General features: G+C 36.7%; 1 protein-coding gene across 1 annotated transcript; it reads right to left on the reverse strand.

The window, feature by feature from the left end:
• Positions 1-262: 262 nt before the first annotated feature.
• LOC139744520 (2-Hydroxyacid oxidase 1-like) lies at positions 263-8,639 on the reverse strand. The gene is made up of 8 exons (XM_071654953.1): positions 8,497-8,639; positions 6,564-6,715; positions 5,230-5,488; positions 3,851-4,023; positions 3,238-3,329; positions 2,288-2,449; positions 1,867-1,936; positions 263-345 (listed from the first exon to the last, which is right to left on the reverse strand). Exons 1-8 carry the CDS (start codon positions 8,637-8,639, stop codon positions 263-265), a joined length of 1,134 nt encoding a protein of 377 aa, XP_071511054.1.
• Between the last annotated feature and the right edge of the window lie 15,646 nt (positions 8,640-24,285).

Raw genomic sequence — 24,285 nt, forward strand, 5'->3', positions numbered from 1 at the left:
CTTAACAACAACGGGTGATAACTGCATCAGTATAATTATATATTTTTTTCATAATATAGAACGTGCAGTACCTTGAATAACTATGCATTTTGATGTGGACTAATCTTTTCACAATGAAATATTGTCATGACTCAATCTTGTGATTAGAGGAAGGAAGGTATAATGTTCCTGCAGTGTGACTAGATTCAACAAGGACCATTGCTATCTACTAATTCATCGTCAGTGGTTGTTATACTTAAAGTTTCTTGTAATACAATTCTTTTCACAGTTTGTGTTTAGGGTTATAGTGATAGAAGGTCTCGTGCACGACCACGTCAGGAGGTACAGTATTGACGTCCTGGCATCCTGTATTCGTTGAAAAAGGAGAAAACCATGATACAGCTTTTGAATATCGGAACAAGACAAACTATTACAATCAATTTATTTTTAAAAGCTTACACCAACATGTGCGCAATTTTAGTCCAGTGATTAAGAGAAGTGACGATTTAAGGGGAAGTCCAGACGATTTCATAATTTCACATCATACAGTACATATAAAAAGAAAATAGATAGCCTCATGTTAAGATTTGTAGAACTTATTTTGGTCCCTACGCAGAGATAACAATACTCTGAAAAACGCAAAAAAAGAAGAAGAAAATACACTGAACAAGGATGATGATTACAGAGGCTCACATATTTCAGAAATGTAGCCATGTAATTTCATTACAATACCACTTGCTTACACGTGTGATATAAGTTCACCTGTGTAGAATATATTATGCATGCTTTCGTTCTTCTTCTATTCTGCTTCCTTGCGCCCCAGTAATAAAGCTACAATGTCATAATCCTTGTTCATTGTGATATGTTATATATGTTTGGAAAACAATCTTATTCCTCACCCAAATCACGATAAAACTGAACTCTGTACCCAGTACAATGTCACTGTATAACCAATCTATGGTGTTCAAAATATTTTAATACAACGTAGTTTGAAATCATCCGGAGGTCTCCTTCAAAGGGAACATTGACAAAGATGTAAAACAATACGAGGGGTTTTCAAGGATGTAATTATTTTCTGTTGCCCGCAATATACTTTCAAATCGAAAGAAAGAGCGAGAGAGAGAGAGAGAGAGAGAGGTGGGGAAGGAGGGAGAGACTTGTGGGGGGTGTCTGGTGTCTATGTGTTTGAATACGTGTAGGCCTTTCTGTTTTTGTGTCTGCGATTACAGTACAACAGCTTCAGTTTCTTGTAAAAGTCTTCGGTTGTGCTCGCGATCATAATATTGACGTAATCAATGTTACCATTTTATAAAGTTAACAAAAAGTAATAAGATATATTACGGGCTTATGTATTTTGGGTAGGCATATATCAATAGCAATATTCTTCTTTGCAGAGACCCTTTTACTGCATTTCCTTTCACGTTCTCTCAACGACTTCTTTTTCAAAACTTACATGAAGAGAGACATCGCGGGAAATTAAAAACACCACGAAACAAACAAACCTGTTCTATAGAAGGACCTATACACACAGTCTAGGAAATGAATTCGGAGCTACCTATTGTAAGAGTTAGAAAGTCCTCTCCATCTTGACTGTTTTTTTTTTCAAATCAAAGTAATGACATGTTGAATATTTCTAAATCAACATACTTACAAGATGTGATAGGATGTAGCAAGTTTAGGCACCCTACTGCACATGATAGCTTACATCCAGTCATGACTATTCAAAATGAAGGTGTGGAAATGTGTTTTTAAAATGGAGTACTATAATATGGTATGCACCAAAGACTGTCATTTCTTTTTCGAAAATTGTGTAGGCTACCTGGGAATGACTTTTCGTTACAAACTTGCAAATGAAAGAAGCAAACAGTTTGACTAGCAGTACATTACCACATAGCGCCATAGCATACTCCAGTTCAGTCCGTAGGATTTCTAAGACGTGCTTTACTCCAACGTGACCCTATAAGACAATAATAATAATAAAAGAATCGGGGTAAATATACGACCTTTGATCTTTTATTTTTGGCAGTATTGCAATAGTTTTCGATGTGTCTGTACTTTCAGTGATTTCTTCATATCATGTAAGATGTACAAATGAAAGATTGTGGAAATGACATTATTACGTAACAGAATAAAATCATGCAGTGAGTTCATTTGATCATTGCTGTTTTTCTCAAAATCCGATTTAATGTCTTAATTTTCTTTGCTCTCAGGATGTCGGTGAGCCGCAAATGCGGATGTTTGTACGTATGTACAATATACATAATTACATATTGTTTTGCAACATAAGAGCAAACCCGGCATTTCTCACTTTGCAAGCTAGTCCCCAAAGTATAGGTCTGCCAACAAACACGGCCTTGGCTCCTCTAGCCAGAGCCTTTAGTACGTCAGCTCCCGTCCTCACTCCGCCATCCATGTAGACCTCCACGTTGCGACCACGGACAGCCTCCACCACCTCGGCCAGAGCGTCGATCTGGACGAACGTCATTACAATAACATTTCACATTATGATAGCTTGTTGTAATTGCTCATCCTCCCCCATGCAAACATACTGAAAGATGACGATTTAGCATATTACACGAAAACTAGAAGCAATTGCCCTTTCCTCCCTCACTCTGCAAATCAGAGCATATAGTTTATAAAAAGGATGAACCTTTTAATACGAGATCGACCCCCACAAGTAATACAGCCCACGAGTAATAAAACCCATGAGCTCGACAGAAGGCAAATAAGGCTCATGAGTCCGACACTATAGGCTGACAAGGGCCACGAATCGACACTAGACATAAGAGGCACACGAGACCGACACAGTAAGCCCCGTGCAGTGATGTCCGTCTTGTGGGACTTCTTTTTCTCGTGTCGGACTCATGGACCTTGTTTTCCTATTGTCAAGCTCATGGACCTTATGACTCACGGGCTGTATGACTGGGCCTTATGACTCTTGGGTGTCGGTCTCATGGGTTGACCCCATAAAAAGAGGGAATAGCTTCGAGAAAGAGACAATCTTGTTCAATTTTCAATTTCAACTCTCAATTTCAATATATTCAAAACAAAACATAATAATCAAGATCAAATAAATCACTGATACAAAAATTTACATGAATCAAATATGAATAGTTTGAGGGATCCTTAAGAAGCAAGATTTGTGAGTGGAGCCCTTTTACAAAGTACAAGTAAGTCGGTTCTCAATGGGCAACATCCAATGATGTCAAGTGACAAAAAAGAGAGGAAAATATTGTACGGTGCAACAGGGTGACATACCGGAGCAGGAACACCGTCGAGTTGCCTGCCACCGTGAGCGGACACCAAGATACCCTTAACTCCAGCATCAGCCGCCTGTCTAGCTGCTTCGGCTATTTGGATTGGAACAAGGAACCAGTTTTTTAGTTTTTCTTTCCAGCGAGCCCTGTTGTCTAGCACACAATTTAAGAATTGGTTCAGTGTATAGGTAATGATATTACAGGTCATCTTTTTGGATTTGTCATTTGCATAATTACATGCAGTAGTTTCTTTCATGACCATGACAGATATTCTTAGAAAGGAAAAAAAATGATTGGAGTTAATTTACCTTTCACTTTGAAATCTAAAATGAATTGACTTTGACTGTAACTGAGGAACCAAATGACTACGTAATGACGGTTTTGTTACGCCGCCTGTTTAGTCACCATTTGCATAATTCGGTACAGCTTTACTGATAAATGTTATTGTATTTGTATTTGAAAAGTGTAATAGGCAATACCATGCAATACCCTTTGCATGTGAAGTATAATCGACAGTGCTATTTTAAAGGTTACATATCGATAGACGTTTCTTTGGCATAGCTCCCAATCAAAAAAAAAAAAAATGAGGGCAGAGGACTAGAAGTGTTTCCTACCTGTCAAAATACCTTTACATACAATGGGAAGTGATGATATACTTCGAATCCAGCCAATATCTTCCCACGTTAGGCTGTCGTCATACTGCCCAAGGTTGTACTTCACTATTCCAGGTATACCAGCTTTTTTAGCTGCCTGCATCTCCGGTTGTCCGATGTCCATTTGTGGGTATCTGTTTGCACAAACGAATTAAACAAACAAAAAGAGAAAAAGAAATACTACAAAAGCTGCCTGAGATCGAAGAGCAACAAGCAACTCATTACCATCCATGTTATGTATATCATGTGCATTATTAGATTCCTTGACCATCAGAATATCCCCATAATACCGCTTGGAATCACTTTCATATCTTTGGTAGTTTGATAAAGACGTATTCACAAAATCTACATTTAGATAACCTGCGTTTTTCTTCTGATTCGAGCTATTTTATATGATTATTAAAGATACAATGAGCAGGTCAATTCCACACATATTGTGATTTCCACCCTATTTAACGGTCCTGCCTTCTCATTATCTTCACGATTAGATTCCTTGATGAATAACACATACCAATAATCATCACATTGGTGTGCGAAGGAGTAATGGCAATTTTGAGTAATCTGGCTTTTCATTGTGAAGTTATTTACATGTACACATATCAGGCCAAAAAGCCCTATTTTCCTGAGATAAAGAATAATTTTACAAATCTAGGAAGGAAAAGTAAAATCCTGGATCCAAAAGATGATCCGGATCGCTACAAAAATTCAAACATCTGTTCCTTCTGTCATTTTCAACTTCCGATAATATTCTACAACATCCAAACAGTAATCTATGATTTAACCTCTTTTCTCTTCCATGTTTTCCACAGTCATACTCGTAGGCATGAAAAGTAGAAGTTTGATAAGTGATCGCATCGAAATAATGGTAAGATATTTTCCTTACGCTTTTAAGTTAATCAGTTCACTTTTCTTATAATACAGGAAAGAAATTACCATTCTTCACAATAAAAAACACTCTAAAATTAAGTTTGATTCTTGTAACCCTTCCAACCAACCTCTTGTAAATGTTAAATTTGTATATGACTCAGAATGATGGATTAACAAGTTCATTATTTTAAGCTGAATAATAAAGATAAATCGAACATTGTTAGTGTTTTACAATTTAAAAACGGTTTAGGGACTTACAACATGATTATAAGAAATATGAGAGTTGTCATTTTTTAGAATGCACATTGCACTATACTTTTTATCTTCATTTTGTTAGATTGCGAAGACCCCAAACTGCATCACACAGCAGAGATATAAACATCTTTGCATTTAGTAGATGCTCGTCAACCTGCATCCTTTATGTTTTCTCAGCGTGAGTAAGGTGAAACATTTACTGGGACAAAGTTCTGTACCTGTTCATTTCTTCAGAAAGGCGAGCAAAGTTTCTGGATATCTCGCTGTCGAGCCCGGGAACTGGTGAATCAATGATAACAACAATAGCCTTATATCCAGCCGCTTCAGCCTCTCTCACCAAGTGTTCGGTGATGCGGCGATCCCTGAAGATGTAGGCCTGCATCCAGCGGAGTCCTCCCGGAGAACTGGCGGCCACGTCCTTTATGCGCTTGTAGGAGAATGTGCTTTGAATCATTACCGCTCCTGCAGCTGCTGCTCCTATGAATACATCAGGTAAATTGATTTCTAGTAAACATTCACGCTTGAATTTGGTTTACATACTAACGACAAATATGATGGATACCCACGACATAAAACAGCAAATGAGTTGATATTACAAAAGGATGACAAGTCAAGAACATTAATGCGGAATTTGTATACAGTAGTTTTGATTATCTTCCCAACACGATGAAATACAAAGTTTATCATATAATGACTTCCATGTCTTATTGTATACAGTCGTTTTGATTATCTTCCCAACACGATGAAATACAAAGTTTATCATATAATTCTTTGCATGAGCTTCGTTATGCATAATATTATTTTCATTTTCCCAAGGAAGGGCTGACATTTTAAAAGCATATTTAACATTATTTGTATAAACATGTCCGCCAATCAACAGTAATGCGAAATGCCAATAACAATGGCTGAAAGGATCATGCAGGCATGAATCAGTGTAGCACCAAAAAAAAAAATAATAATAATGATTAAAAAAATCCATCTTTTCCATCCTTCGTTTCGATGGACAAAAATAGTAATTCAAAGATAAGCCGTAGCCGTACAATGCCATAAGTGCAAATTTAAGCGAAGACTCAACGACGACCATACTTCTTTTTGTTGTTGTTCTTGTTGCTGTTGTTTTTTCCACTCTTGAGTGAGTGAAGTGAAAACATAAAGACCGGGTTCATTCATGACTAGTGTTTGTCATTTTCATTTCTTTTATCATAATCATTATCTGCAGTTAGTTGTGAGATTCGTATTGCATGAATAAGTACTGTTTTTTCTTTGTTTTTTGTTTCTTTGTTTCTTTTTGGTTTAGAAAGTATTGACCAAAACAGATTGAGATGGGTTAAGGAGTCGGACCTTGTCAAACCTCGTCAATTTGGAATCTTGCTCATCAAAAACGTTTCCACTGAATAAATTTAAATTGATATCCGTCGAGATTAAAGTTTAAATTCCTTTTTTTTTAATTAAAGAGATAAGCTCATCATGATTGTGTCATTCAAAGAGGCTCTTACCCTTGTTCCTCTTTCCTTCATTGTCTTTAAACCATATTTTCTAAAGATTTTCTCACCTTTAGCTGTCGCTATCTCTGCATCTTGAGAGGCGAACACGTGATTTGCGGTGGGGGAAATCCCGATGGGTATGCTAACTGGTTGACCGAGAACAGTCGTTGCCAGACGACGTCTAGATACGTTTGCCAAGACCCGCGGTCGAAATCGGTACCTGATTGAGTTTTATGCATGAACCCATGAAAATAATGACAGCAATGGTAATGACGATGATATAATAATAATAATAATAATAATAATAATAATAATAATAATAAAAACAATGATAATATTGATGATAATGATGATAATAATAAATATCATCACTATAAATGTTATAACAATGTAATTGCATTATAATGATCACAAGTGGAAACCTAAAAGCACACTTCTAGCTGTATTTCTTCCTTTCTTTACGAGTTGGATGCTTCCAGCTGTATTCCATCCAGCGAATGTAATAATTTTTTTAGTCTGAAAATGAATTCTTTTAAAAGTACAGGTGAGTCTATCCCGAAGATGGACTGAAAATGAGATTAATCTCTTTGTTGCTGCAATTGCTTCCACATTCAAAAACTCTGTCACTTATTATAATGTTTAATAGTAATGATTATGTCCTATCATTCTGACTGCTCCGAAATAATCTTCGATTAATTCAATTTCAACTTAAGTTCAAAATCATAATAAAGAAAAAAAATGTAATAATGACATAGATATTTGGTAAAATTGGATTATATAAGACTCAAGTTTACAGTTTTGTTTTATTTAGTTTAGTTTTGTTTTCTTAAATTCTAAATACAGGTAAATAGTGCGTCTCCGATGACATGTTCTGTGTTTCAGGGGACGTCACACTAAACATAATTACGTAGTGAAGCTTGATGAACGGAAGGCCCTAACTTTCCTCATGGCAAAATAATTAAACACCTGTTCTCTTGGAATAACACACAAGAGAAGGGGGATTGCAGGGGTTTTACTTCTTACTAAAAAGTAAAAAGGAAAGTATTAATAATTATGGCTTTGCTTAAATTTACTGATCATGAGTTAGCACAACTAGGCGTTTCTGTTTTCCTGTTTGCAAAACTGTAGGCCTATTTCAGAAATAACCTTTTAGTGAGTTTAGTTTTTCATGTAAGAAACAATACTTACCTATCATTATTTCGTTAGATACCATTATTATTTTTGTTTCTTTTCTATCTTTTTTTTTAATTTTTGAGACGAGATTTCCCCGTGTTTTCTTTTCATAATTTGTCATTATTTCTGCAGGTTTGTGGTTTTCTTGTCGTGCACTCCATTGTCCCAGACGGATAGTATACTCTGCTTGCGAGACAGCCGCTGCGGCTCAAAAAAAAAAAAAAAAAAATGAAAGACTGTCACATCAAAATCATCATACTGCCACCTGTCGGCGAGGGCTATACAGAAATATGCTATTCATGGTCTGCGAAATGCCTTCTTAAGCCTTGACGGGACAATGATGAACGTAAAAGAGAGTTATTTTCCTAATAGAGACAAGAAATTAATTGATGGAATGGATCATCGCTTATGCACTTCAGTCAGATGAAAACCACGCAGCAAGATTTTCAACTGGAATTTCGTTACAGTTTGGTAGGTCTATTTAATCGCGTAACCTCCCCCCTTTAAAAAAGGATTGTTCTTCGAAACACTTTTCTTAATGACTATATTCAACGTTATCACGATGTTATTACTATCATCTAAGACAAGGTGTTGCTAAAATGTAGCTTTAAAAAATCGGTCTTTTGTGTGAAACCATGTGCACACTATGCGTCATGGTTGTGAAAGGACCAAATCGATACAATCGATACAATTCAAAATGATTCCGTGAAAAAGAAACACAAGGTTAAATACTACGTATTTATAATGACTTACGGATTTCTTATACGGATAATTGAAAGGAAGTAAATATAGAGATAACTGCCAAAAGGTAGGAAGAATGAAGCATACCGTTTAAATGCACATATGCTGTCACTTGCAGTCTGCCTATTGGGTCCAGGATAGTCATAGATGTTCCAACATGGCTCTGGTAGTATTTTCTTCGCCATCTTGCGGTAATCCTCCACGCTACGCATCTCATGTGCGTCCTCCATTATTACGCAGCAAGTCTTTGAGTATTGAACGCTTGAACTTTACTGCCCACGGAAAGGAGAGTTGACGGCTGTGGACTACGAAGTTATCACTTATCATTAAATACGATCATAAAGAAGGTAACCAAAAAGACGAAATTATTTAAATCACAATGATATATACAAACATGTCATTAGTCCTTGATATTATGTCATTGTTCCATACATTTGTTCAGCCATAGACACGAATGCTGGACAAAGAAGGACAAGTCTGAAAAGGGAAGCATTCACCACGTTAAAACGTAACTGATGTGAGAAAATAAGAAACATCGAAATCACAATCCGGTATGATGAGAAGGAAAAATTATATGTTGTTGTACACGAATCATTTTGCTGTATTGAGCCAGTCTCATATACCTGCCAACATTTCAAGATGAAATATCTTACTCGTGGATTGCAAAAATCTTATTTTATATGCAAACTGAAGTTAAAAATCTTACTTTCAGTCAAATCTTCAGAAAATACACATGAAAGGTATATCTAGATATTTTTCTAAAAATCTTATATCTCTGACAGAAAATCTTATTTTGCTATTTTTAATGTGAAAAAATCTTACTGAATCTGATAAAATCTTATTAGTTGGCAGGTATGCGAGTCTGAGCTGATGCAAACCTGTATGTGTGTTGTTGCTGCTGTTTTTTTTTTAATGATTAAGAATCGTATCAGAGGGAACATTCGATATTCCAAAAATGCCTTTCAAGAGATGCGTTCTGAGGATTTCACATGAATAAAGATAATAGCCATCACTTGTTGTGTGTCGTAAACTTGGAATGACAACACACCACCAGAATCTCCCCCTGTCGACTTGGCCAAAGGGAACCAGAGCCCAAATAAATTGACTGAGTGAAAGAATTAATACTTAATCATCGGCGAAAATTTGAGGAAAATCGGCGATCGCTTCAAAAGTAACAAATATCTAAATTTCGGTGCCGTTATCGCTGGATTAGAAGACGACTTCACTTCGTGACCTGATTATTGACAACAATATAAAGAAAATTCGACATATTTTCACTTTTCTGGCATTACGACAGAACACTAGACTTTTTTTAGAGAGCATGTGATATGATATTAACGTATATCAGTAATAAAATGATGAAATGTAAACTTATCCAGCAATGAGGCACTGAAACGTCATAAACTGACTTCTTAAACCTCATATTCATGAATCGATTGTCCAATATCCCTCATACTTTCACTTGTTTGTTTTGCTGATATTGTTGCTTTTACCCAATCCACATTTATATTAGGGCTGTGGGCTGTGTATTCCGTGACAATGAAGCTAAATCAAGAGCAATATTCCATCCATTGTCAAACCATCGTCTACTGACACTGACTGAGCCTTTAGTACTTCCTCTGGTCACTCCAAACAGAGCGGCAAACTTTCCGGTGTATGGATTTGTCAGAGGTCGTGACCCGTCCAAAGAAGCACTCTGCCCTCAGTATACTTTGACAAAAGGAAGCAAGTGACATCGAGTACAAATGCTACAAATGAAGATAATATGGTTTTGGGTAGGCCCTTCAGCATGAAAATTTATGAGAAATAATGTCTGTATTTGTGCAAGTCATATGGTGACGCATGGATGACAATTCGAAGAATTTTGATATTCCCATAGAAGCTCACTATTATATAACTTGCTTCTTTTTGCCAAAGTATTGTAGATTTGTAGCAAACATGAAAAATTTGGCCAAAGAAAGCAAGGGAAAATCATATCATACAGACGTCACTTGTTCCCTTTTGTCAAAGTATTATAGATTGTGCGTAAATAAAAATGATTTGGCAAAGGGAAGCAAATGACAATCATAAAAAAGTTGTAACTTGCTTCCTTTTGCCATCCGAATATCTCAGAAATGGGCCAAAATTGTAACTTTTGGATTTTTCAGTAAAATAGAGCATGCCTCAAAAAAATATGCCAAATCAATAAAAAAGTAAATATCCATAAAAAAATGTTAATTGCTTCCTTTTGCCAAAACAGGAAAGCATAGTTGTATAAGGTGAAAAACCCAGACGAGATGAAATATTACTGCAAAACAATCTGACAGCGTTTCAGGCTGGAATGTAGGCCGAAAATAGTATGTCTCATTACATATAACAAGGATTGATATTCAAAGGACGAATTACTTATATAAAAGATATATAAAAGTGAGAATGAAAATAACTTCTGGTGACATATAGATTAGAGATATATTGTTCATATTATGGAACCTATTGAAGATGGGCGTTTCGACATGATTGATCGATCTGAGCTATATCTCTACTGTCAGTATGGACATTGGGACCTTCATTTTTTCCTTCTATAATTACATAGTTGTTTTTGTTTGTTTGCGAAACCCCCAAGCTGTATAAACGACGCATCTCTACATTGGTGGATGTCCATCATCATACTAGTGCAATTAGATTATATAATATATTATAATACTATAGGTTTGTATGTACATACTTTTTTTCTTATCATTAAATTATGATGTGAATGTCAAATCGGAAATGAGGAGGAATCCCGCCACAAACTACCACAGGCGGGATCTATCAAACGGACACCCTTTTAAAATGAATGTACCAGTCATGCCAAATTGGTAGGGCTCATACGCCTAGCAGCCTTCTTCTGCATGGCATTGTCATAGGCCTTCTTTTTTATGCGATACGTTCTGTTAGAATTTCGCACACACACACACACACACACACACACACACACACACAAAATGAAATATTTGGAGAAAGTCGATCAATATTAAGTAATTATGGAAGAGCATGAAGAATGATGAACTCATGACCTACAGTACAAAGGTTAAATCCGCTATTCAGATCTTTAGCTCTTGTATGACCTGATGATGCTGGAAGAGTTTAACAACACTGCTATAATGTATAATGTCATGTTCTTCAATGTCAAAACTCATTGCGACCAACGTGCATGGACTTATTTTTTTAAGCTTATTGGTAGCTGATACTATAATGTGCATGTATGCATATATCGATTTTTTTTTATCAAAGTGACATGGCCCCTGAGGAAAAAACGAATGCTTGTAAGGAAACAACCACGTGACCCTGTTAAAGTTCTCTCCCAAGGACTATTAAGTTCATAGGCAATGAGACTGAAGTACCTCAGACCACCACTGTTTCTCGATCTCGATTCGTACCAGGAACCTCGCGTTTAACCCGTTGAGGACAAGGTTAGTCCGGAGTAGGCCATTAAACTATACTCAGGCAGGTGTCTATGTGAAATGCGTGTGGTAGCAAAATCTGTCCTACCTCAACGGGTTAATAGTCCACTGTCTTATCCACTAAACCACCAAGAGCAAATGAAGAGTTCCACACCTATCATATAAGCTGAGAGAGAGAGAGAGAGAGAGAGGAAAAGAGATGACGAGAGAGCTAGAGAGAGGGAAGGGGGGGGGGGGCAGAGGAGAAATGCTCATAAGCCATTCAGCCATACTTCAGCTAGGCCTATTTATGATACAAAACACACTCACAAACGCATTCAATACGATGGAAATACAATGTGTACCAGTGCCTACGTGGCTGGCTGAAATACACTCACGAGCACCTGCATAGTTATGAGCTTCATGTACATTATATCAATCTGGTTACATTTATCATTATGTGTTTCTCTCTTTGTTTTTACTCTTTAACACAAACGCCTGTAGACATATCACGCTGTGTATAGCTCGCCTATATCTCACACACGTTCCCACAGACTGCACATAATAAGGGAAAAATATACGAGCACATTATAGACAAAATTCAGTGAAACGCGCTACTTATGTTCTGCACACTCACGAACGGATGCTACGCTGCAAACCAATGAGAGTACATTGTACTTTTATGTGCGGTCATGAAATGAACACAAACTCATGCATGCACACAGTCATGACTTCCGTCATGATACTCTCCCCTACCCTACCCTACCCCCCCCCCCCCCATCTTTCTCTTCTCTTCTTGTTCCCTCTCATATTATGCACACAAACGCCACTGACGCGCATGTAAATCGGCTGGTGTCTCACACTACAGCTCTATTGACAAAACACGTGCATAAAAAGGATACAACATGAAAATATGACACATAATATCAGCCCTACAGTTACATCAGTTCTAGATTGTTAAGTGTATACTTTCACAATCTAACATAATGATATATAGGAGTCTATACAAAATCTACTCACAGCCTGAGAATAGAAGTTGCCAGAATCTTGATGACCCAGTGATCTCATATATTATGGTCTTTACTTTGGATAAGTGGCGCTGAGGCTGAATTTCTTCGACGGATCCGCTAAAAGATTTGACCTACACACACTCCGGCACACACTCAAAAATACAGCTTCCTATATACTAACTAGCCTATAGGTACACCGCCACTAACAGACACTGAAAGCCATGCAGTTTAATAACGAAACGTTGGCCGCAGAGTATCCTATTTAAACACACGGGTCACAAACGGGTCAATGTCAAATGCTTCTGTTGTTGTTTCATTGGTGTGTGCTGAAGCAATGATACGATGTAGGGCATTTACTGTTCAATAAAAAAAAGAGAAATCAGTAATTGAAACTAAAAAAACACAAGTAGTGTTTACCAGTTTGCGATACCAGTCTGCGAGTTTCAATAACAGATTGTCAGATGTTGATACAATGCACATTTAAGATACAATTTTGAACTTTAACCAAGCACAACATCAACAAGAACATCTATATTTAAGTATTCTGTGTTTCATGCGAACTCTGCAGGAGAGACAGAGGTGGGGGGGGGGGGGCGGACAGTTTCTATTTTGCAGGTCTGATACAATGTCCTCCTTGCCCTGGTGTTTTAGAGAGTATAATACGTATACAATTTCATAAGCACAACGCTTTACTGTTCAAGATTCAAGATTCAAGATTCAACTTTATTTTCACCTCCATCAAAATGAACTTAAAGAAATTATGTACATTGCATATGCACGGGATATTTGTGATACAGAGCAAAATTTGAAAAGGTACATAAAAAAATTATGAAAATGAGAAGTAGATGCGATTACATCTTTGTTAAATACATAAAGCGTATAATACAAGTCAACTAAGGATGAGGATGGAAGTGGAGGGTTCCAATAAGAAGCAAAGCTTGTACGATATGGGACCCTCAGAAAATACACAAAACATCAATATAAAACACAATAAACGAACCGATGTCAACTGACATCAAGATGATTGGGAATAGAAAAAGAGAGAAAAGGAAAGGAAAAAAAAAGAGGAAAAAAGAGAGAAAAAACGGGAGAAGAGGTGTTCTCAAAAAGAAAGAAGAGGTGTTCTCAAAAAGAAAGAAAAGGAAACTTTATGTTTGGAAGGAAGCGGAGCGATAGAGCTCTTGAAAAATGTCTCTTTTTCAATGTACCTTAACATATTAAGTAACTTCTGACATCTTGACAGTGAAAAGGGCACTTGAAGGTCATCATGTTGATTTGTTATACAATTGTTCTTCTAAAGAATATAAGAACATTTAAGGTATAATAGTTCCCTCAGAAAGATCTATTTTGTCACCTTATGAGTTCTTTGTATTCTTTTTATTTCTCCTTCACTACCTTTATGTGGGATTACAGATGAGGGGTTTAAAAGAATGGTATAGTATTGGTGGGGAATGAAGATTGGGCTTTTAACTTTTTGTGAGCTATGAAGAAACCACTTATAAAATAGAACGGCGCATACTGTTTTAGGAGGGATTCAAAGTTCATTTGATAAAAATGGTTTTGGAATGGCTGAGACATCCAAAAACGAAGTAAAACAAAGTGATCGTACCCATCTTTTATTACGATGTAATGTAATGTAATGTACTGTTTTGGGTATCTCAGCCATATCAAAACCAATTTTCATGAAATAAACGTTGAATTCCTCTACATGCTCTTTCATTTTTCATAAGAGGTCTCTCATTATCTCACTCAAAAATGTTAGAAACCTGAAGTTAGGTCAACCAAAACTATTATGATCCCTTTAATCTTCTACATTATCACTAATCATGTGCTCATTCACCAAAGGACTAACAAACTCTGTCTCCTCAAAAGGAAACAAGAAAGAGGCACACAAAATCACCTCAATTAAACCAACACATACAAAGGAGAGAGAGAGAGAGAAACCAGATGTTTACAAGTACAAAGTGTCATTTCGTAGAAGAAATAATGGGCACGCTCAAAACAAAAAGAGCATTGTTGATTCATTTATTCATTAATTCATTCATTCATTCATTCATTTGTTCATTTATTTATTTATCTATTCATTCATTTATCTATCTATCTATCTATCTATCTATCTATCTATCTATCTATCTACTGTCATGACATTATTCTGTCTATTTGCAGGTTGAAAAGTTGATGATGGGCAATAACCGGAGGGCCAAACCCCAAAAAGTCGCTTACTTAACGAGTGAGTTGCACTCTCTCTACAAACTAAGTAGACCATGCTTATTTTCAAGTTTTTATCGTAACAAACATTATTCCACTGGTCTACCTCAAAAAAATTGTTGCGAAAGCCTCCAAATCCAAGATGGCGTCCAAGATGGCCGCCATATTTACTGAATTTGTTATTTGAAAGATAGAATTTGATTGAAACATCAGACTTCAACAAATTTGATGTCATATGAAAAAGAATAAAATTTTTTACAGGTTGATACCATTTATGTGGGTTATTGTGATAACTGGATTGAGATTTTGAGGAAAAATCACTCATTTTTTATGTTTTTCTGAAAAAAGGAAAATCATGAAAATGCTTGATTCAGCATAATTCAAAGAAAGACTGAAGAATTATCTTGAAAAGTTTCAAGAATTTTGTTTGACATATAATTAATATTTGGAGAAAATTAGGGGTCAGTACCATTTTCGGTTCAGGAGTTATAGTGTCTCAAACTTGAAAACTCACTATGTAAAAATGGCCACTTTAGTTGTGACAAGACCTTGTTGGTCGTAAAAAAAGTCTGCGCGCGCCAAGACTACTACACACACCACTGGCACTGGCGCGTGTAGCAGTGCCAGTGGTGCGTGTAGTAGTCTTGGCAAACGCAGACTTTTTCTTTGACAAACAAGGGTTTGTGCCTGCAAACTAACTTTTCATACCAAGTGGTAGCTCAGGTGACGCTGATTGCTATTGTTTCAAAGTAGATTGTTCTGAAGCAGATGAGATGAAGCAAAAAATATCTTTCAAATAGAGGTAGAAGCTTGAAACACTAACCTTGCTATAGAAAGTTTAAAACAAAATTTGGATCAATCACTCAAAAAATTCAAAATTAACATGCAGGCCATCAAAGCTGACATAGTGTATTGTGCCAAAGTAAATGTATCATTTCGATTTTGATACAATTTTGTGTGTTTTGCTGTCTATTTATATGGTTTTTATATATTCTGAACATTTGAATGGTATTTCAAACCATCTTAGGTTTTTATGGAGATATTTTTCAGAATGCACCATGAATATTACTCTAAAAAGTAAAAAAAATAACATTAAAAATGTTTATGTAAACCATGCAGAAATCAACCTCTGTCCCATAATATAATCAATATTTGGAGAAAATTAGGGGTCAGTATTGTATTTGGTTCAGGAGTTATAATGTCTAAAACTTGAAATCCAATTTTACATAATATATATTTGCACGCATCTGTTCCCAAAGACGTCACAGAGGGTCAAATCCAAGATCGTGCTTACTTTTCGAGTTCCACCCTCTCTATAAACAAGACCATACATACTATTAAGTATACTAAGCAATGTTCCGTAAGTACACCTCAGTAGATTTGATGTAAAAACCTCCAAAGTACAGATACGGTCGAATAGGGCCGCCATTTTTATTGAATTTAACATTTCAAACATAAAATTTGATAGAGACATTGGATTGCAACAAATTTGATGTCGTATGAAGGAGAGCAAAACTTCCTAAAAGTCGATACCACTTTAGCTGTGTATTGTGATAAATTGGGGGGGGGGGGGGTTGTTTGCTTCTCTTTTTTTTTTTGGGGGGGGGGAATACATATTTTTATATTGTTTTGAAAAAAGGAAGGAATGTCAAAATGCATGATTTAAAATTTATCAAAGAAGAACTGAAGAATTCTTTTGAAACTTGCGATTGAGATTGAGATTTACTGAGATTGAGACATAATTCATATTTCTGGAATTATAGGCAATATCATACACTGTTGACAAGTTAACATCTAAAACTTGAAAAAATTATATTTATACATTATAAGTTTTGCATACAATGTGTTTACATGGTCACACGTAATATTGTTATGGTCTAGTGACTTGCAAGTACCTGCAAACTAACTTTTCATGCCAAGTGGTAGGTGACGCTGGTCGCTATTACTGTAGCATTTCATCATAGTAGATTGTTCTGAGGCAGATAAGATTGAACAGAAAGTATTTTCCAAAAAGAGATAGGAGCTTGGAATTTGGCACAAATTTTGCCAATGTGTAATATTTAGCGATAAAAATAGTATCCACACAAAATTCAAGATGGCGGTAATTAATCGAGGTTGTCGTTCAAGGCATTATTTACCATTAGTGCACGTAAAACGAAAACCCAGCTTTACTTAATTCCTCAAACTAGTTCTAAACTGTGAGTTAGGGATAGAACAACTAATGTACAAACTTAAATCAGTATAATAAATGCTAAATATTGTTAGATATACTAAATAGCTCTGATAAGAATGTTTTTTTAATATACTAAATTGTTAACAGTTATCATGGTTATGGTTTCTCGAAAAGAAATGGTGTTATCTCCGTATGTTTTAGGCTTTATTATAATTTTTTTACATGGTAGAATGTTTTGTGATACAACTAACCTGCACATATAAATCGAATGTGATATCTCTCCCAATGGTTAACAATACCTTTAGTGTGTTGTGTGAAAGTTAGATCTCAACTTATAACTTATAATTTGATATATTAGTTTAATCTTCTTATATTGCTGTCTACTACATGTTTCTATACATCCGAACGATATTGTACTAGTGAAAACCATATTGAGGGTCTTTTTTTTTGGAGCTCATTCCAGTGTTTGGGTAAGGCCCAATCTTTGATAAAAAAGAAATGCTTCTGTATCAAAGATATGCTTTTTTTACTTGTATGTTACTCTGCCGTCGTAGAAACGTGAATGATGATGGTATAGTTGTGTAATTATGTCTGATCCGCAGGTCCTTGAAAGCCCCCCCCCCCCCTCCAAAAAAAAAAAAAAAAATCTGACATGGCGGCAATTTCTCAACTTTGCTCTTAAATGTGTTGTGCGAAATTACTTTTCAGTATATTGTTCGAATAAAATTGTCCAAATTGATTATTCGTGCTGTATGTTCACATTTAAAAATAAGCATGCTGAAACTGTATTTACTGTTATCGGATTTTTCTTACATTGTTTTAGGCTGATTTCATGTGGGTTATAGTGTCACAATTGATCTGAACTTGTGCCATTGGTAGATGTTTTCCCATATTAGATATAAGGATCTCTCGAGAGTGAAAATGTTAATTTTCATTCATTTTAGAGTGACCTCGGGGATCACTCGAAGAGTGACGAGTGATCCCTAAGGCAGGGCTCGACACTAACGGTGGTCTGGTGGCCCAGGGCCACCAAAAACGCACGTCGGGCCACAAAATGTCAGAAATGAAGAATTTGGTGGCCTGATCGGGCCTCCGAAAAAGGTCGGATATTTGCCTTTGGGCCACCAAAAATAAAAGTTAGTGTGAGGCCCTGCCTGAGGTCACTCTAAAATGAGTGAAAATGAACATTTTCACTCAAAAGTCACTCCAATTTCACTCTAAATTCTCCATTTCTGTCATTCACTCCTCACATCAAAAGTAAAAACTTCCACTCGATTTATTTTTTTCTTTTTCGGAGAGTAGAATATCACTGGTTTTAAAAATGTGTCCATAAAAACCTAAGACGGTTTAAGATAGCGCAACAGGCAAAATTGTATCAAAATCGAAATAATACATTTAATTTGGCGCAATACACTATGTCAACTTTGATGGCTGTCATGTTGATTTTTTTTGTGAGCGGTTGGTCTAAATTCTGTCTTAAACTATCTATAACAAGTTTGGTGCCAAGTTTCAAGCTACTACCTCTATTTGAAATTTTTTTGGCTTCATCTCATCTGCTTCAGAACAATCTACTTTGAAATAATAGCGATCAGTATCACCTGAGCTACCACTTGGTATGAAAAGTTAGTTTGCAGGCACAAACCCTTGTTTGTCAAAGAAAAAGTCTGCGTTTGCCAAGACTACTACACGCACCACTGGCGCTGCTACAAGCGCCAGTGCCAGTGGTGCGTGTAGTAGTCTTGGCGCGCGCAGACTTTTTTTTACGACCAACAAGGTCTTGGTCACAACTAAAGTGGCCATTTTTACGTAGTGAGTTTTCAAGTTTGAGACATTATAACTCCTGAACCGAAAATGGTACTGACCCCTAATTTTCTCCAAATATTAATTATATGTCAAACAAAATTCTTGAAACGTTTCAAGATAATTCTTCAGTCTTTCTTTGATTTATGCTGAATCAAGCATTTTCATGATTTTCCTTTTTTCAGAAAAATATCAAAAAATGAGTGTTTTTTCCTTAAAATTTCAATCCAGTTATCACAATAACCCACAAAAATGGTATCAACTTGTAGATAATTTTATTCTTTTTCATATGTCATCACATTTGTTGAAATCTGATGTTTCTATCGAATTCTATCATTTAAATAACAAATTCAGTAAATATGGCGGCCATCTTGGACGCCATCTTGGATTTGGAGGCTTTCGCAACAAATTTTTTGAGGTAGACCAGTGGAATGTTGTTTGTTACAATAAAAACTTGAAAATAAGCATGGTCTACTTAGTTTGTAGAGAGAGTGCAACTCGACCTCTGTTTTTAGCCTTTGGCCCCCCGGTTAAAAGAAGACAGAGGCAAATGTCATAACACGTGTAAATTGCATCCCTTCAAAAGGGTTTCCCAACTGTGAGGCTTTCCAATAAATTTCTCCCCGTCAAGGCACGTCAGAGAGAGAGACAGAAAGACAGACCGACAGATAGGAAAGAAAGTCACTTTCACTTTCATGTAACATGACAAACTACAAAAGTTTCATTTTCTCAGTATCGGCACAACACATTTAGTCCATGGGCCAGGCCAGATATTGGTACCATCTGAGGTGGCAAAACCTTTTTGGTGTCATTTTGTTTGTCGGGCATAGATATGCTTATCAAGCTATGATAGCATTTCCAAATGAGTAGCTTAGTCATAGTAAATGAATTTTGAACCAATTTGGTCTCGTTGTTATATCCCTATACTTCTGAATCGAAACTAACCGCTATACACAGAAGAGCACTGTCTTCTGTATGTTCCATAGGAGCTGTAAAATGCAGCTCTATGGTATGTTCACAGGTGTTCTATTGTAAACGCGGTGCGCTTAGTCTTTATTCAAGGCAGCGAAGGGAATATCCAAAGGTTATGAGGTCCACAGCGCTTAGTCTTTATTCTAGACGGCGAAGGGAATATCCAAAGCGCATGATGCAGTGTATATGCTTTTATCTAAAAACAACAACAACAACAAAAGCAATTCCTCGTGAATTTTAACGTATCTTTCAATTATTTATCATTTTCCGGCGAAAACGCTACGGTGAAAACGCTGATACCAGCCAATGTCGCTTTATTTCCCTCCAACAATATAAGATAATGCAAAAACAATGTACCGGTACACTATGATACATTATAATGAATGATATTGTAAATGAACAGAGTGATTTTTGTTTAAAACTGATGTATTTGTTGATAGGGTAGTATAAAAACAGTATAGATGATCCCTTTTATGAGGAACTTTAGATATGATAACGGTACATTGGTTTAGATAAAGACTAAGCGCACCTCGTGACAGCTGTGGACATCATAACCCTTTGGATATTCCCTTCGCTGCCTTGAATAAAGACTAAGCGCACCGCGTTTACAACAGAACACCTGTGGACATACAGAAGGCAGTGCTCTTCTTTGTATAGCGGTTTAGTTTCGATTCAGAAGTATACTGATATAAAAACGAGACCAAATTGGTTAAAAAATCATTTATTATGACTAAGCTACTCATCTGGAAATGCTATCATAGCTTGATAAGCATATCTATGCCCGACAAACAAACTGACACCAAAAAGGTTGTGCCACCTCAGATGGTACCAACAACCCATTTTTCGGGTCTTGGCCCATGGACTAATTATTGTGTACACACAACACACACATACACACACACACACACATACACACACACAGAGAGAGAGAGAGAGAGAGAGAGAGAGAGAGAGAGAGAAATACTCATAAAAGGGAGGGGAATTTCGATTTCGGTGCCTAGGTTCTGTGAAGACAGTCAGTCCACAGCGCGAGCGAAAACGCACGTATTTATTCAAGTCGTATGCACGGTTGAGCGGTGCTTGCATACGTAATGAGCAGATACATGGTCATGAATAAATTCGTGTAGAACGAGTATTTCTCGTCAGTTTTCGACACTTTTAGTATCGACTGAAAGAGAAAACATTAGCAAATATGCTCATGATCAAAATAAACGGAAAAGAAGAATATAGAGTATCAAAATACCTCTCAAAGTTCGGTATTGTATTCAAAAACATTCCTTCACGTTTGACGCCAAAAAAAACTAACCTGAAATATTTCATGCCCCTCTAAAATATGGTGAAGACTATGTCCGCTAAAGTATATAGTATCACAATAAGGGCACGTTTTCCCATCTTCATTTCAATACGGGTCAGGAACTAGCAAAATTCAGAGACATGTCCAGCGTCGAGTTTAAAAAGATTATCCTCGCGTTCGCACCGTAATTCCGGGTCTGTGATTGGTCGAAATCTGTCGCAAGACGCGGCGTGTCGCATTGCGTAGTATCCATTGGCTCCTGACTCAATGCTGTGAGTTCCAAAACTATGTATCAGATAAAAGTGTCATTGATATGAGTAATAGCTGAATAGTGTACAATTGAGTTGGAGGTAATTTGAAAATGAAAGCCTATATTAGTTTCATGAAATCCATGATTTTTTAAATGTTAGGTTCCAGATTGTGATCGAATTTTCACTCTCTATACAAACCTTGAACTTTACACAGGAACCAATGATGTGTATGTGAGTGTGCACTTACAATGACCCTGAACAATGGACCTGGCTGCCACCTGTCCTGAGCTGTGCTGCAAGGCACATGAATGCTTAATCAATTATTCATGTGGATTGCCCTCACCACTGCTAGTCTGAATTCTTGACACAGGGTGAAATGCATGCACATGAAAGAAATAAGCACAGATTTTCATGTGCTTGCACACACCACATTTCAGAATGAACAAAGACTAGCTGCGATAGTGGAATTCCTCATGAAACATTCCAATCCTGGCCATTGTCCACGACCATTGTCTTGGTATCAACAACACATTGCACGCGTGTTCATTCACCAGTGTTCACTACCCCACTTCCAGTAAGAAAACATAATTTGCCTTGTTTTCAACAGGAAAATTCACAACCTTAAAAATGGTGCCCCTCTTCGTTTTCTAATTGATCATACTCGCTCAAGTTTCACGATTGTGAAATCGAAGAAATTATTGAGATCTATTATCAATACCAGTCAGGAACTAGCAAAACATCAAACTATGATCTAAAAGCTTCTTGAACATTGGCAAAATAATCGTTTACTTTGATGCTAAAATGGACTACTATATTGACATCAAAAATAGGGAAATTAGGTATCAAATTAATGAGCATAATCAGCTCTATAACTTACTTAACCATCCTGGATCAAACAATGCACTGCGAAAGCTATGAAAGCTGTTAATGCGACCTCTGCAAAAACTCTCGCAAAGTATCGCGAAATCTCGTCAGTCTCACGGGCACAAACTGCGTAAACGTGATTCTGAATAAAATTGTCGTTCGTGCCTCATTATCGTACACGCTGCGGACTGACTGAAGAATGTAACGCTCTTGATATGTTTCGGCAGTCGGAGACATAATCCATTCCGCCTTTCCCCCCCCCCCCCCTCCCTTAAAAAAAGAATGGAAAGACAAGGCGAAGCAAAGCTTTTCTCTTAACAGGCAACAACAAAAGGGGGCACGTGTGCTATAAAGGCTGAAGGACTCGCACAATAATCAACCCACAGTTGGATAGAAAAACATCACTATGAAAAAAAAGGACTTCCACAGAGGCAAAGTGAAGTTTACCAAAAAAGAAAAAAGACACTCTGAAATAGGGATACTTTTATGCATGTCATTTTTTTTTTTTTTTGGGGGGGGGGGGGGTACGGGCTTTTTGCAGCATATATAGACGATAATGATGTCACTAGAAAGGAATGCGACAAATGCCAATTGTTATTTATTGAAATCCAAACTTTCTGGAGCCTCTCCCTTCGTCAGGGGTGAAAATGCTAATTTATCTTCACATTGATATCAACACCGAGTGGAGATAATACACTGAGATTGCGCACGCTAATAGGGTATTAACACCATTGTTAATATCACTGTGAATATCAGTTTGCGTTTTCATCCCTGACGAAGGGAGATGCCCTTAAACACATATTCATTTATTTATTTATTTAGTTATTTGTACATATATATAGATAGGGAGAGCGAGAGACAGACAGACAGACAGACAGACAGACAGAGACAGAGAAATAGAAATACATAATAGATACAACACTAGTTTTAATAGAAGGGGGAGTGAAGGCCGGGGGAGTCATGCTATAGGTGGCAAAGCAGACCTTTCAGACTCCATCAATAGCTTCGAATCTTTTGAGAAATACGGTAGTATCGCATCATATTACTTTCCCATCGAAAGTAACTGTCACGTTTGTGAAAGTGTGACAAACTCTTCATCGTGTCATCGGGTGGGGAAATTCTCATCCATTATATTATAGATCGCGGGTTTTACACGCACACGAACCAGGTAAACATTGAAAGCACAGGCAGGGAATTATTGTCTATATTCTGTTAAACATTTTAGTAGCGAATTAGGATTCGACTTTATGTCCAAAGTTTGCCGCCTATTGTGTTTTTCTTAGCACGGTTAACGAGTCCATTATCTTCAGGAAATGTAGTAGTGGAAACTGAGTGAGGTTCTGTCACCTTTCTACAAAGTTGGAATCTATCATCACTTGTCTTTCGAGTGACATGAGTCACGTACAACATAATTTAAGAGTGCTCTCACATCTCATTCATCAATCTCCATCGGACATGCTGTCATTTATTCTTCTGGATTTCCAAGACATAGTTTTCTTTGCCCCTGCTCCTACGGTTGGATTCACTATACTAATACTGTAGTGAGACTATAGAGCATCAATCGGGAGAGTTTCGATCCTGTTTATTTCTACTTTCAGTAATCATAGAATAACGTATATGATCCAGTTGCAAAATGATTTGTCACATTTTCTTTTAATTGTTATTCACCAATTGTACAGTGTCCATCGGTTCGCGCCACGTGACTTGTGGGGCGATTATTTTTTATTCTAAATTCATTTTGATGAAGAAAAAAAAGTGTTTCAATCGGACATTATCTTTTTTTCAATAAAATATTCGAGGCTTTCTTTGTGAATTTCTTTTCTATCACTGTCTATGTCAAAAAAGAATGCGAAAAATTGTACTCTTAGACGATTCATTGATTATTCAAAATGTTTAATAGCAG

The sequence above is a fragment of the Diadema antillarum genome, unplaced genomic scaffold (assembly GCF_040938485.1).
Source record: "Diadema antillarum isolate AM-2024a unplaced genomic scaffold, OU_Dant_1.0 seq00001186_RagTag, whole genome shotgun sequence".
Lineage (NCBI taxonomy): Eukaryota > Metazoa > Echinodermata > Echinoidea > Diadematoida > Diadematidae > Diadema > Diadema antillarum.